The sequence below is a fragment of the Ipomoea nil genome, unplaced genomic scaffold, assembly GCF_001879475.1.
Source record: "Ipomoea nil cultivar Tokyo-kokei standard unplaced genomic scaffold, Asagao_1.1 scaffold0663, whole genome shotgun sequence".
Lineage (NCBI taxonomy): Eukaryota > Viridiplantae > Streptophyta > Magnoliopsida > Solanales > Convolvulaceae > Ipomoea > Ipomoea nil.
This window is the reverse complement of record NW_017617091.1, coordinates 463,192-473,060: the sequence shown is the minus strand read 5'-3', so window position 1 is coordinate 473,060 and position 9,869 is coordinate 463,192. Positions and strand designations below refer to the sequence as shown.

The window sequence follows — 9,869 nt, the reverse complement described above, 5'->3', positions numbered from 1 at the left end:
CTAAGTCGGTGTTTTTTTTTCCTTAACATGGTTATGTTGAAGCTGTTCACTTTGCACGGCTGGAAGAATTGCATATGCTTGCTTCACAGTTTTTGGGGTGTAGGGCTTAAAGCTCTCTTTTCCCAGTGCTGTTGGAATTATAGATTACTATGTGTTTAGGAATACAAATTCTTAAGGGATTAGTAGCTATGTGTATTACCACTGTAGAACATGGATGCTTTAGGGTGGTGCACCAAACGCATATCAGATTAGTACGGCAAGAAAGGATTACTATTTTGGTGTGATGGTTTGTTTGGTATGTCATCTTAGTTTTTTCTTTCATCTGTGTGGACAAATATATATACATTAAACGATGTGGGAATTCCAGCCTTGCGTCCAATATGCTTATGCGTTCTTGATAGCACGCATGGTTTAGGCTCAAACACCTCTTTTTTGTAGGGGTGGGGGAATTATTATAGAGCAGTAACTAAACCGGTGTAGTTGTGTCTTATTCTTTATGTTGATGGTGCAGTGCTGCTGGACGTCTACTAATATGTCCATAATTTCTATACCTCGCTAACACATTGTATATAAATGTACCAATATTGGTGTTTTCCTTTTAGGTCTCTGATTTAACTAAATTTCTAACCTGACTTATTCTCATTTTAATTCATTACATTAGGATTTGGATAGTAAAGCCTTTCCCTATGAAGTCGATATGCGGTGCAAACATGTGTACTATGTCATCATAGTTTATTTAATCAATTGTGTGGCCAAATATATTTAATATTTACGATGTGTTGTTTGTTTTCTTACTTGTAGTGGGTAGAGTGCGTGTTCAGGTTTGTAGTGTTTGCTGTAGCTTTCGTTTCTGTTTGAATTCATTTCTAACATGGTTTTTTTCTCCGGTGTAGATGATCATGCTGGTTGTTTGTTTTCTTACTTGTAGTGGTGTGGGTGAAGGTTGTCGGCTACAAATATCGCCTGGGTCATCAAAGTATTGGTGGCCACAATGTGATGATGGGAGTAAGCCAGTCATAGGTCAGACTTTTAAAACTCTAACGGAGGGTGAGGAATTCTATATAAAGTATGCTGCTCTTGTGGGGTTTGATGTTAGGTGTGGTTCACTGAAGAAGGATAGGGGTGGGGAGGTGATTTTGAGGCATTTGCTTTGTAATCGCGAGGGATATAAGTCTGTCTCGGGTGGCACACCCAATGCGGGGGGGCATGGGGTTTACGATGATAGTCGCCCGGTGACTCAAAAGCGTCGTAGAGTTTCCAATAGGGTGGGGTGTAAGGCCAGGATCGTATTTAAAAATGACCAAACCAGGGGGTATTGGGTCTTTTCCTTTGAGGAGAGGCACACTCATGTGTTGTGTACTCCTCTGTCTAGGCAGTTCATGAAAGTGAACCGCAAACTTGATTTTGGCCACCAGGCGTTCATGGCTAATTGCGCAAAGGCAAACGTGGGGACAAGTCAGGGTGTTAGGCTTTTAAGTGAGTTTGTGGGTGGATATGAAAATGTTGGGGCAACTAGTGTTGATTTCCAGAACTCAAAACGCGACCTACGTGCGTATATTGAGGGGTGTGATGCGCAGTATTTACTTGATAAGTTGTCGAGGAAAAATGAGAAGTGTGCCGTGTTTTATTATAAGCATGACATTGATGAGAACGACCAATTACGACGTGTGTTCTGGGCTGATCCGGTAGCTCGTCGCAACCACACGGTGTTTGGCGACATTGTGTCCTTCGATGCAACGTACTCGACGAATAGGTACGTTTTAACTTACTTATTTAAGGATGTTGTAACAGGAAAATAAGAATAATCATATACATTCATTGTGCAAATTGGTAACCACCAGTGTTGTTAGCCTCCTATTGACGGGCGTGTTAACAATTTAGTAATACTGAAATATGGTTGTCGTTTTGGATGTGTTGTGTTGTGTGTAACTGAAATAGGTATTCAGGATTGTGGTTCTATGTCAATATTTTTTTAGTTGTTTGAAGTTTGATTGCAGAGTTCGAGTTTTGGCTTGGTTTTTTTATTTTTTTTATTTTTTTATTTTTTTATTTTATTTTAATATCTTTATTTTTTTTATTTTTGTTTTTGTTGGGGAGATGTGCCTGGGGCTAGTTTCTGGCACTATAATAAATAGTTGTGCAAATTGACTACTAATTGCTACAGCTTTGGAGAAATGATCCTACTCAAGTGTGTTTGGCTAGCAGTGAACTCAATATTTTATTTTTAACAATCTGATTTATCTAGAACTTCATCAAATTTTTTACCTTTAACTTGTCTAAAAGGGAGAGGTAATTTCTTTTTGCAGTTATGTTTTTGGTTATTGAAAACCAGAGATTCTCACACTTTCTCTGTTCAATCTTAGCACACTGACCAGCACCCATTTACTCACAAGCCCCATCAAGATACATAGTAGACAGCACCTCATAATAGCATGCATGCACCTCTTATTAACTCTGCTCAAATGATCCAGGTACAAAATGGTTTTCGTACCCTTCACAGGTGTGGATAACCACAAGCGGTGCGTTACTTTTGGTGCGGCGCTGATCACCAAAGAGGATGTCGCGTCATATGTTTGGGTGCTGGAGACTTACAAGGAGGCAATGGGTGATGCCCCATCATGTTTTGTCACAGACCAGGACCCTGCTATGAGGATTGCTCTAGCAGAAGTTTACCCAACTACTCGGCACCGGTTTTGCATGTGGCATATTATGATGAAGGTAGGCGAAAAGGTTGGTCCGGAGTTGTCTAAGGATGGGGTCTTTCGGGGCAAGCTAAATGCTATTGTTTGGGATGAAATTCAACAGCCCGATGTGTTTGAGACTAGGTGGCAAGCGTTGCTTGGTGAGTATGGCTTGTTAGATCATAATTGGTTCACACAGTTGTGGGAGGCACGTCGATATTGGATCCCCGCCTATTTCAAGGATATGATACTCAGTGGGCTAGTTAGAACCACGTCCCGATCCGAGGGCGAGAACAGTTTCTTTGGAAGGTATTTAACCCATACCTCCAGTTTGGTGGAGTTTTACAGTCACTTCGAATCTGCAGTAGATGCACAACGTCAGATCCATACCATGCTAAATGCGGTGTGTGAAGGTCATTTTGCACCGACACAAACGGACTTGAAAATGGAACGTCATGCGTTGGCCGTGTACACCGTCACAATTTTCCGCGAGGTCCAAGCTGAAATTTATGCAGGTTGTTATTCGTGTGGGGTAGTGTCCGTTGATGGTGCTGGTGATGTCATCAATTATGGCATAAAAGAGAGTGAAAACCAACAGTTCCAAGTGCACTACAACTCCAGTGACAGTAGCGCAACGTGCACGTGCTCACTTTTCCAGCGGTTAGGATGGTTGTGCCGCCACATTTTCTTAGTTTTCAAAAACAACCACGTAGATAACATCCCATCAAGATACATAGTAGACCGCTGGACTCGCAAGGTTTGTTTGCGCGCGGAGTTTCAGTACGATGGTCTTACTATACAATCAAATGTCAACGACGATGAAAGCAAGACTCAGGAGAACAAAATGTGGGCAGAGATCTTCGCATGTGTGGGGTTGGCGATTACCAGCTCAGAACGTGTTGAACGGTTAACCCAAGTGATCCACCAGCTAAAGGATTCTTTCGTGGGGGAAACCAATGGCCCAGTACACCACACAAAAAATAATCCAATGATTCAATCATATTGTGGATCGGAACCGGTTTTGGCAGTGACAGTCAAGCCCCCAAATGTTGCAAAAAACAAAGGTAGTGGAAAGAGGTTCAAAGGGAAAAGGGAAAAAGCCATTGAGCAGTCTTTGAAGGGGGTTAGGAAATGTCACGGGTGTGGCAAATACGGGGGACACAATAGTCGCACTTGTGAAGTTCTTCGAGCAACACGTATTGGGGAGGGGGGGGGGGGGGGTGGAGAAAGCCTTTGAGTAGTCCGGGGACTCGTGATGGCTAATCACAACTGATGGTGTTGTTAGTTGAATAGTCACTAGCAATATAATTTTTTTTGCATGGGTGCTTATCACTATCAGAAATCATTGTGCCCCTATTTTAAATTGCAATACACTATGAACCTCGGTTACTAATGCAATAAATAAATGTGGGATTTGTACCTCGTCCCGTGTGTCCTCTTTTTTTTCCATTTTTATTATTTTTATTATTATTATTTAGTTGGATGAAGGAAGCAATGTAGAAGCATGGATCCACTTGCACTGCAAAACAATCCCCTCATTTAGACGCCCATGTAGACCCCCCAGTGGACATGAAATAATAGATGACACCACATATGATGCTTCATTTTTGTTTCTTCAAGCATTCCGACTTTCAGACATGGAATGAGTTGGGGCCCGGGACCTGAGGCAGATTAAGTCAAAAGAAAATTGTTGCCACAGAAATATTAGCCACGCAATAGCCAATGCATGCGTATATGGTTTCTTATTTACTACTAATGCTTGTGCCGTATATGTTGTAGTAATGCACAAACCACACCTCAAGGTTAAGATTTTATTAATTTACTAGTACGGCGTGTGCCGTGTACGTGGTAGTAATGCACAAAATACATATCAAGTTTAACTCTTTACATTTCATTTCTTCGGTGCAATTAAAATAAGGCAAAACCTTTAGGCAAAGTGTCAGACCCTCCGCACCGACTTTACTTAACATTAAAAATGAGTCAAATTAATGCTTAGTAGCCTTTTAAGTGTCTATAATGAGCCATATTAATTCCACGGGTAGCTAAGATGTTTATCAATATTTAATCATGTGTTATTGAATGCAATAAGCTAAATGTTGGTGCATGCTTGTGATTAGTACTGGGCAAGCAGTGAAAACACTACCGTGCACGTTAACAGATCTTATCATTAAAACACACATTATTAAAATTTAATTGTACGCTAGGCCGGTGCACGCCAAACTCGATCTACTCAAAGACGAGAGTGAGTGTGTGTACATATTATTAGATCGAAAGTCAATATAGCAAATTTGCAAACACGTCACCAATATAATGCGACAAATTGAACATGCATGCAATTTAATTAAAAACTACTGCTACTTATTTCAAAGCAAGGCAATAGGGGCCACCTAAGAATATATTACAGCTAGCTTAATTACATGCAGCCTCCAAGCCACCATTTATCATATCGCAATCTTTTTACCCTTTTTTTTTTTTTTTTTTTTTTTGCCTTTTAGCTTTCCAAAGTCAATATTTATGTAGTGCTTAATCAGAGTAGATTCAACTTTACTTTTGACGTCTAAAAAATAACATGACAACCCACCCAGTTTGAGCAGCACAGTTCAATTAGCCAGGCGTAGGGATGCTTAACTTGTGCAACTCATAACTACGAGTAGGCAACACTGTGTCAATACTAGGAAGAAAACAACCCACTCGATTAATTAACAATTCAAAAAAAATCATAAAGAGGCAGGACATGGAAAATAACATTATTAAGCTGACAAAATGTATAGCCACTTATTATGCAGGGATCCAAAACTAGGCATCTCATTGCGGAACGCTTTCACCTCCAACCGACACATCAGTGTCGCCATCATTTGTTCCGGCGAATGTATGCTTTGGTACGTACAACAATAGCTTCCCGGTGCCCATTGATTTCGGACAACAATATGTCGTGCAAGTATCTCTGGCGCAACTTGCGGAGCTCATTCCGGTCACCCTTTTGCAAGCCACACTCCCAATCCTTGCACTTCTCGCCCATGTACACCTCCATGTGTCTCATTGTGTAAACTCCGCAATCTTCTTTGTGCTTACTATCTCGCCACGGCATCTGCATCCGTATAGCCCTCATATTGTCAACAAAGGCTGACCGTAACCCCTGGCGTTTGTTATGAAGATATGCTGATAGCATATCGAGCTGGCAGGGAAACAAAACGTGAATTCAGTACACCAAAAGCAATAAAACCCATCATATCTACCCATACGGTCAAGCCGTGCATCGTCGGGGAACAAATAAAAACCAAATTACAAAATCAAGGGAAAAAACACATAACAAAACAACAGCTAATCAGACCAGATATCACCATTCCCACCAACCATAACTCAAAACAAATTCACTCAATCACCATGGTGGAAGCCACGGTCAAAATCACACCGTAGGTAATCACGACTCCAGCCACCCCCCTCACCCCTAGCCAAAATCACACCATAGGTAGTTTCATTGCATACCAATCTGATAATTCAACCTGTAATTAACAGTGCTATAACACACACACAAATGGCATTGCAACCCAAGCTAACCAACTCTCCATCAATACACTTACCAATTCCTGTGGGATGGCGCCATATCTATCCTCGTTTTTACCAGCTACCGGGGAGTTGTCAATGATTTCAAACCTCCGCTTTCGCATGTTGATACACAGGACGTAATAGTGAGCTGCTTTCAGAATGGGGAAGAAAAACTGCACTCAAACATTATAATTCGTCAAACGCAAATGATTGGCCACTTACTTAAAATTCAAACAAACAATGTGTTAGTAACTGGTTACTTTACCAGGTCTACAGTGGCGCAGTCAATATGTGGTGCACGCTCAAACACCTTATCCAGCCGTTCAGTAAACCACCCCAAGCGTACATCCCAGTCACCCGTGGCGAAAATAACATTGCTCAACTATTCAATGTGTGGCAGGGGAAACAAAGAGCCATAGATAGTTAGGTAACATATATAATGCTTTAAGAAAGGGTCGTACATCACATACCAAAGTGTATATCGTAACAAACACTCTACTAGGGGCGTCCGGCTTTCTACCCTTCTCCAACTCATTCAAAACACACGTCCAACAGTCCACCACTGGCATGCGTACTGCATTGTCGAATTGTAAAGACATGAAGTCTTTCAACTGCACATGCCTCCCGTTATACGAAAAAACCTCCTCGGTGCTGCAAAGTGTTTTTAAAAGCACACAAAAAAAAAGTGTTCAGTGTTATAGCCATGCAATGTATGTAGAAAGTAGAATAACGCAAATGGTACTAACTAGTTTCGGTCTTGATGGTGAAAGAACCATTGCCACAGAGAGAACCGGTTGGGATCGGGAATTGCAGCAACCGCCGTCTGTCCCCTAGGATACCTATTCAATAAGTTCAAACCCCCCAAAGACTCAGCACCTGACCTTGCATCACAACGCAATTCCTTGAAAGGCGCCCTCGGTGCCGATCCACCAATACAAATAGGTAATGCATCGCTGTTGGTGTGTTTTCCCTGTGAGATGTCACCACCAAAACCAAGACTAATTAATAATGACTCACATAAAGGATACTGCAACAACAGTTTAGTACCTGGACTATTGGCCCACTATTCTCCGGACAAATCACGCGCCTCCCATGTGTTGGAGGGGTAACACCGTTTGGGTCCTGCTATGTTCCAACCGTTTATCAATCCACGGCTAGCACCACAGACAAAAAGAATTCTGGAAATCTAACACACTGACCTTGATTTTATTGTCACCACGTGCATCGCTGACCACACCACCCAATTCACCCCCACTAGATGATATATCTAAACTGCCAGCATTCTCACCCCCTGTGCATTCTGGTGGATTCTGGATTAAGACACCCAATTGTGGCCCCCCAAACTCTTGTGTCAAGCCTAAACTAAAGCTAGGTGGTTCAAACCCCTCCTCAGTTGTCTTGTATCCAACCTCAATCTCATCAGCTACAGCGATAGTCTCCACCCAGAATGCTTCATCGTCTTGTGTGCCGGTCTGTATAGTCAGTGGTTGTTGGCTTCGTCTCATGCCGAACAACTTCTCGGTAGCATCAAGCGCCTCTTTAAAGTGTGGGTTTTCGAACGTCCCATCTGGGGCTTCCTTCGCCATCGCGATCAATTCTTCCACAGTGGAAACTATGAGTTTTGATTTGGCCTTTAAAAGCTCGGAAAACCCCTACAATAAGAGCGAACACAATAATTATTCATAATACAACAATGGCAAATAGGGAAAGGTGCCAACAAAGGCAAAGAAACACAACGAAAACACATCTCCATGTGGAACGAAAATACAAACACAACAAAACGCGAGTCTTTGGTAAATTGGTGAGTACTACTACGGGATTGCACAAAGCCCACCAACACAAAGCACTCTACGTCTAATTTGAGCAGCAAAACCCCCAGATATAGACCATATGCACTACCGATAGAAACAGTGACAACCGTACATTGTCACACCTCAAACAAACAGGTGTTCGCTCCACCACATATTTTAACAACTAAAACGCTGACCTGTTTTGTACTGCCGCCCAAAGCCTCGTGCTCTTCTATTTCAATCACATCCCGCAACGGTTCAAGCACACAACCAATCCCAAATCCACCCGCTCGAATCTCAGCAGACTCACGCTCCTTCAAAAGCTTTCCAGTCCATCCAATTAAGGCAGGAACACTCCTAGGAATTACCCGAGGGCCCAACGCTACTCTGTCTATGTAGAACAACTGCAAAATCAAAACAAGGGAAAAAATTGGAAAGAATAAATCACATACATAAACCGGCTCGTTTAAGGTAAGTTAATTAAACACAAAAAATGGTAAAAACAGTCTCAGACCAATAGGAATAAGAGTGGCCCCGTAAAACGTTGCATCTTGTCTTCTGCCCAATCATGGTGAGTTTTGACTAACCGTTTAAGCAAGTACCCACACCAGTCTAAGTCCCGTATCTTGTCCACTTCTTCTAGCTGGTGTAAAAACTGCTGGTTGACATAACCATTCTGTGTGCTTTCAATTAAAACAGTAGCAACAGCCACGCAAAAGTGACGTTGGAACCAAACCCCACCGTCCTCACAGGTTAGCATCACCTGACATACCTTCTTCAAGGTTATTGTGCTGTCTCGCTTTCCAATTTTGGCCCGCCATTCCCTCAACTCTGGCCCCACTTTTTGACTAGGCCGACACACTACCTCTGTTGACCCTAATGGGAGCCCCAGAACAGCACTAACATCTTCTCTTGTAATTGGTAGAGCTATCTCGCGCTGGACATTTAGTGTGAGCTTGTTAGGGTTGAACACACTAACCAACCAACACCCTAGTCGCAATGGGATCTCATTAACTTCCAAACACAAAATACCGCCCATTCCCATGTCGGATACGGCCTGTCTTTGTTGTACATTGAATTCACTCATAGCACGGATGAGGTCCTTGGGTGTGCATCGGGTGTTAAATGACGGAAACTTAACTTCTTCTAAAGGGGAAAGTTTAGGGACGTGTGTGGTTTCCGTCGTGCCCTCGGCTCGCGGGGTGGCTTCAACAACTGATATCCTAGTTATCTTTCCATCACTACGACCAGGGAGAGCAACGACGCACTCATCGCCCCCAACACTGTCGCACAGTCGTTTAGTCCCTATAACAAAAGTAACCAAAATGCAGAAATGTGAACACAAATAACCATCAGCAGTAAAATCAGCAACGATAGTGACAAGAAAGTATGTGGTGTGTGTGGGGTTAAGAAAAGAAACGTCACCCAAGTGCACACCATATTTCGCACAACCCTATACTCATGCACTGTATTACCCAAAATGTAGTCTACATTTTCATTCACTGTACTGTCCCACTGCATCACGGATCACATAAAGCATGAAATAAAATGGGATAAACATTCACCTAAATTTAGCATTAAAAAAAATTATATACACAGTCGTTGGGAAAAAATGCCACCGATATTAAATTAATAGAAATAATCACACAAGAATAGGTGGGAGCAGTGTTATTATAACCTATGGACATAAGGATGCACCCCGTGCTACATTATCTTTAAACGATATGTGCAGCTTAGGGACCAAGACTCATCCGTAGTGGTGCCATCAAAACCCGTTCGACATCAACACTGCACACCTATACGAAACCCAGGTTTTTAATGGGTGTTTACTATTTGAATTTATGGCAGATAT

The 9,869-nt window shown here is 42.2% G+C and overlaps 3 protein-coding genes across 3 annotated transcripts; 1 reads left to right on the top strand and 2 right to left on the bottom strand.

Moving 5' to 3' along the window:
• The first annotated feature begins 352 nt into the window (after nucleotides 1-352).
• LOC109174779 (protein FAR1-RELATED SEQUENCE 5-like) lies at nucleotides 353-4,346 on the top strand. The gene is made up of 5 exons (XM_019324022.1): nucleotides 353-409; nucleotides 802-821; nucleotides 929-1,753; nucleotides 2,472-3,804; nucleotides 4,317-4,346. The coding sequence occupies exons 1-5, from the start codon at nucleotides 353-355 to the stop codon at nucleotides 4,344-4,346; spliced, it is 2,265 nt and encodes a 754-aa protein (XP_019179567.1).
• Nucleotides 4,347-5,507: 1,161 nt separating this feature from the next.
• On the bottom strand, nucleotides 5,508-6,349 carry LOC109174778. The gene is made up of 2 exons (XM_019324021.1): nucleotides 6,263-6,349; nucleotides 5,508-5,856 (listed from the first exon to the last, which is right to left on the bottom strand). Exons 1-2 carry the CDS (start codon nucleotides 6,347-6,349, stop codon nucleotides 5,533-5,535), a joined length of 411 nt encoding a protein of 136 aa, XP_019179566.1. The 3' UTR covers nucleotides 5,508-5,532.
• Nucleotides 6,350-7,381: 1,032 nt separating this feature from the next.
• LOC109174777 lies at nucleotides 7,382-9,538 on the bottom strand. Its single transcript, XM_019324020.1, has 5 exons — nucleotides 9,493-9,538; nucleotides 8,790-9,322; nucleotides 8,532-8,660; nucleotides 8,215-8,421; nucleotides 7,382-7,879 (listed from the first exon to the last, which is right to left on the bottom strand). Exons 1-5 carry the CDS (start codon nucleotides 9,536-9,538, stop codon nucleotides 7,382-7,384), a joined length of 1,413 nt encoding a protein of 470 aa, XP_019179565.1.
• Between the last annotated feature and the right edge of the window lie 331 nt (nucleotides 9,539-9,869).

Excerpts from the sequence above, each read along its gene's own strand:
- LOC109174779 (XM_019324022.1), top strand. The coding sequence starts at position 353 with ATGTGGGAATTCCAGCCTTGCGTCCAATATGCTTATGCGTTCTTGATA. Across the intron at positions 410-801 it reads CGTTCTTGATAGCACGCATG|TGGGTAGAGTGCGTGTTCAG; the intron begins GTTTAGGCTCAA and ends TCTTACTTGTAG. Across the intron at positions 1,754-2,471 it reads GCAACGTACTCGACGAATAG|GTACAAAATGGTTTTCGTAC; the intron begins GTACGTTTTAAC and ends CAAATGATCCAG.
- LOC109174777 (XM_019324020.1), bottom strand. The coding sequence starts at position 9,538 with ATGCAGTGGGACAGTACAGTGAATGAAAATGTAGACTACATTTTGG. Across the intron at positions 8,422-8,531 it reads GGCCACTCTTATTCCTATTG|TTGTTCTACATAGACAGAGT; the intron begins GTCTGAGACTGT and ends TTGATTTTGCAG. Across the intron at positions 7,880-8,214 it reads TGGGCGGCAGTACAAAACAG|GGGTTTTCCGAGCTTTTAAA; the intron begins GTCAGCGTTTTA and ends CTCTTATTGTAG.
- LOC109174778 (XM_019324021.1), bottom strand. The coding sequence starts at position 6,349 with ATGCGAAAGCGGAGGTTTGAAATCATTGACAACTCCCCGGTAGCTGGT. Across the intron at positions 5,857-6,262 it reads GCGCCATCCCACAGGAATTG|CTCGATATGCTATCAGCATA; the intron begins GTAAGTGTATTG and ends TTTCCCTGCCAG.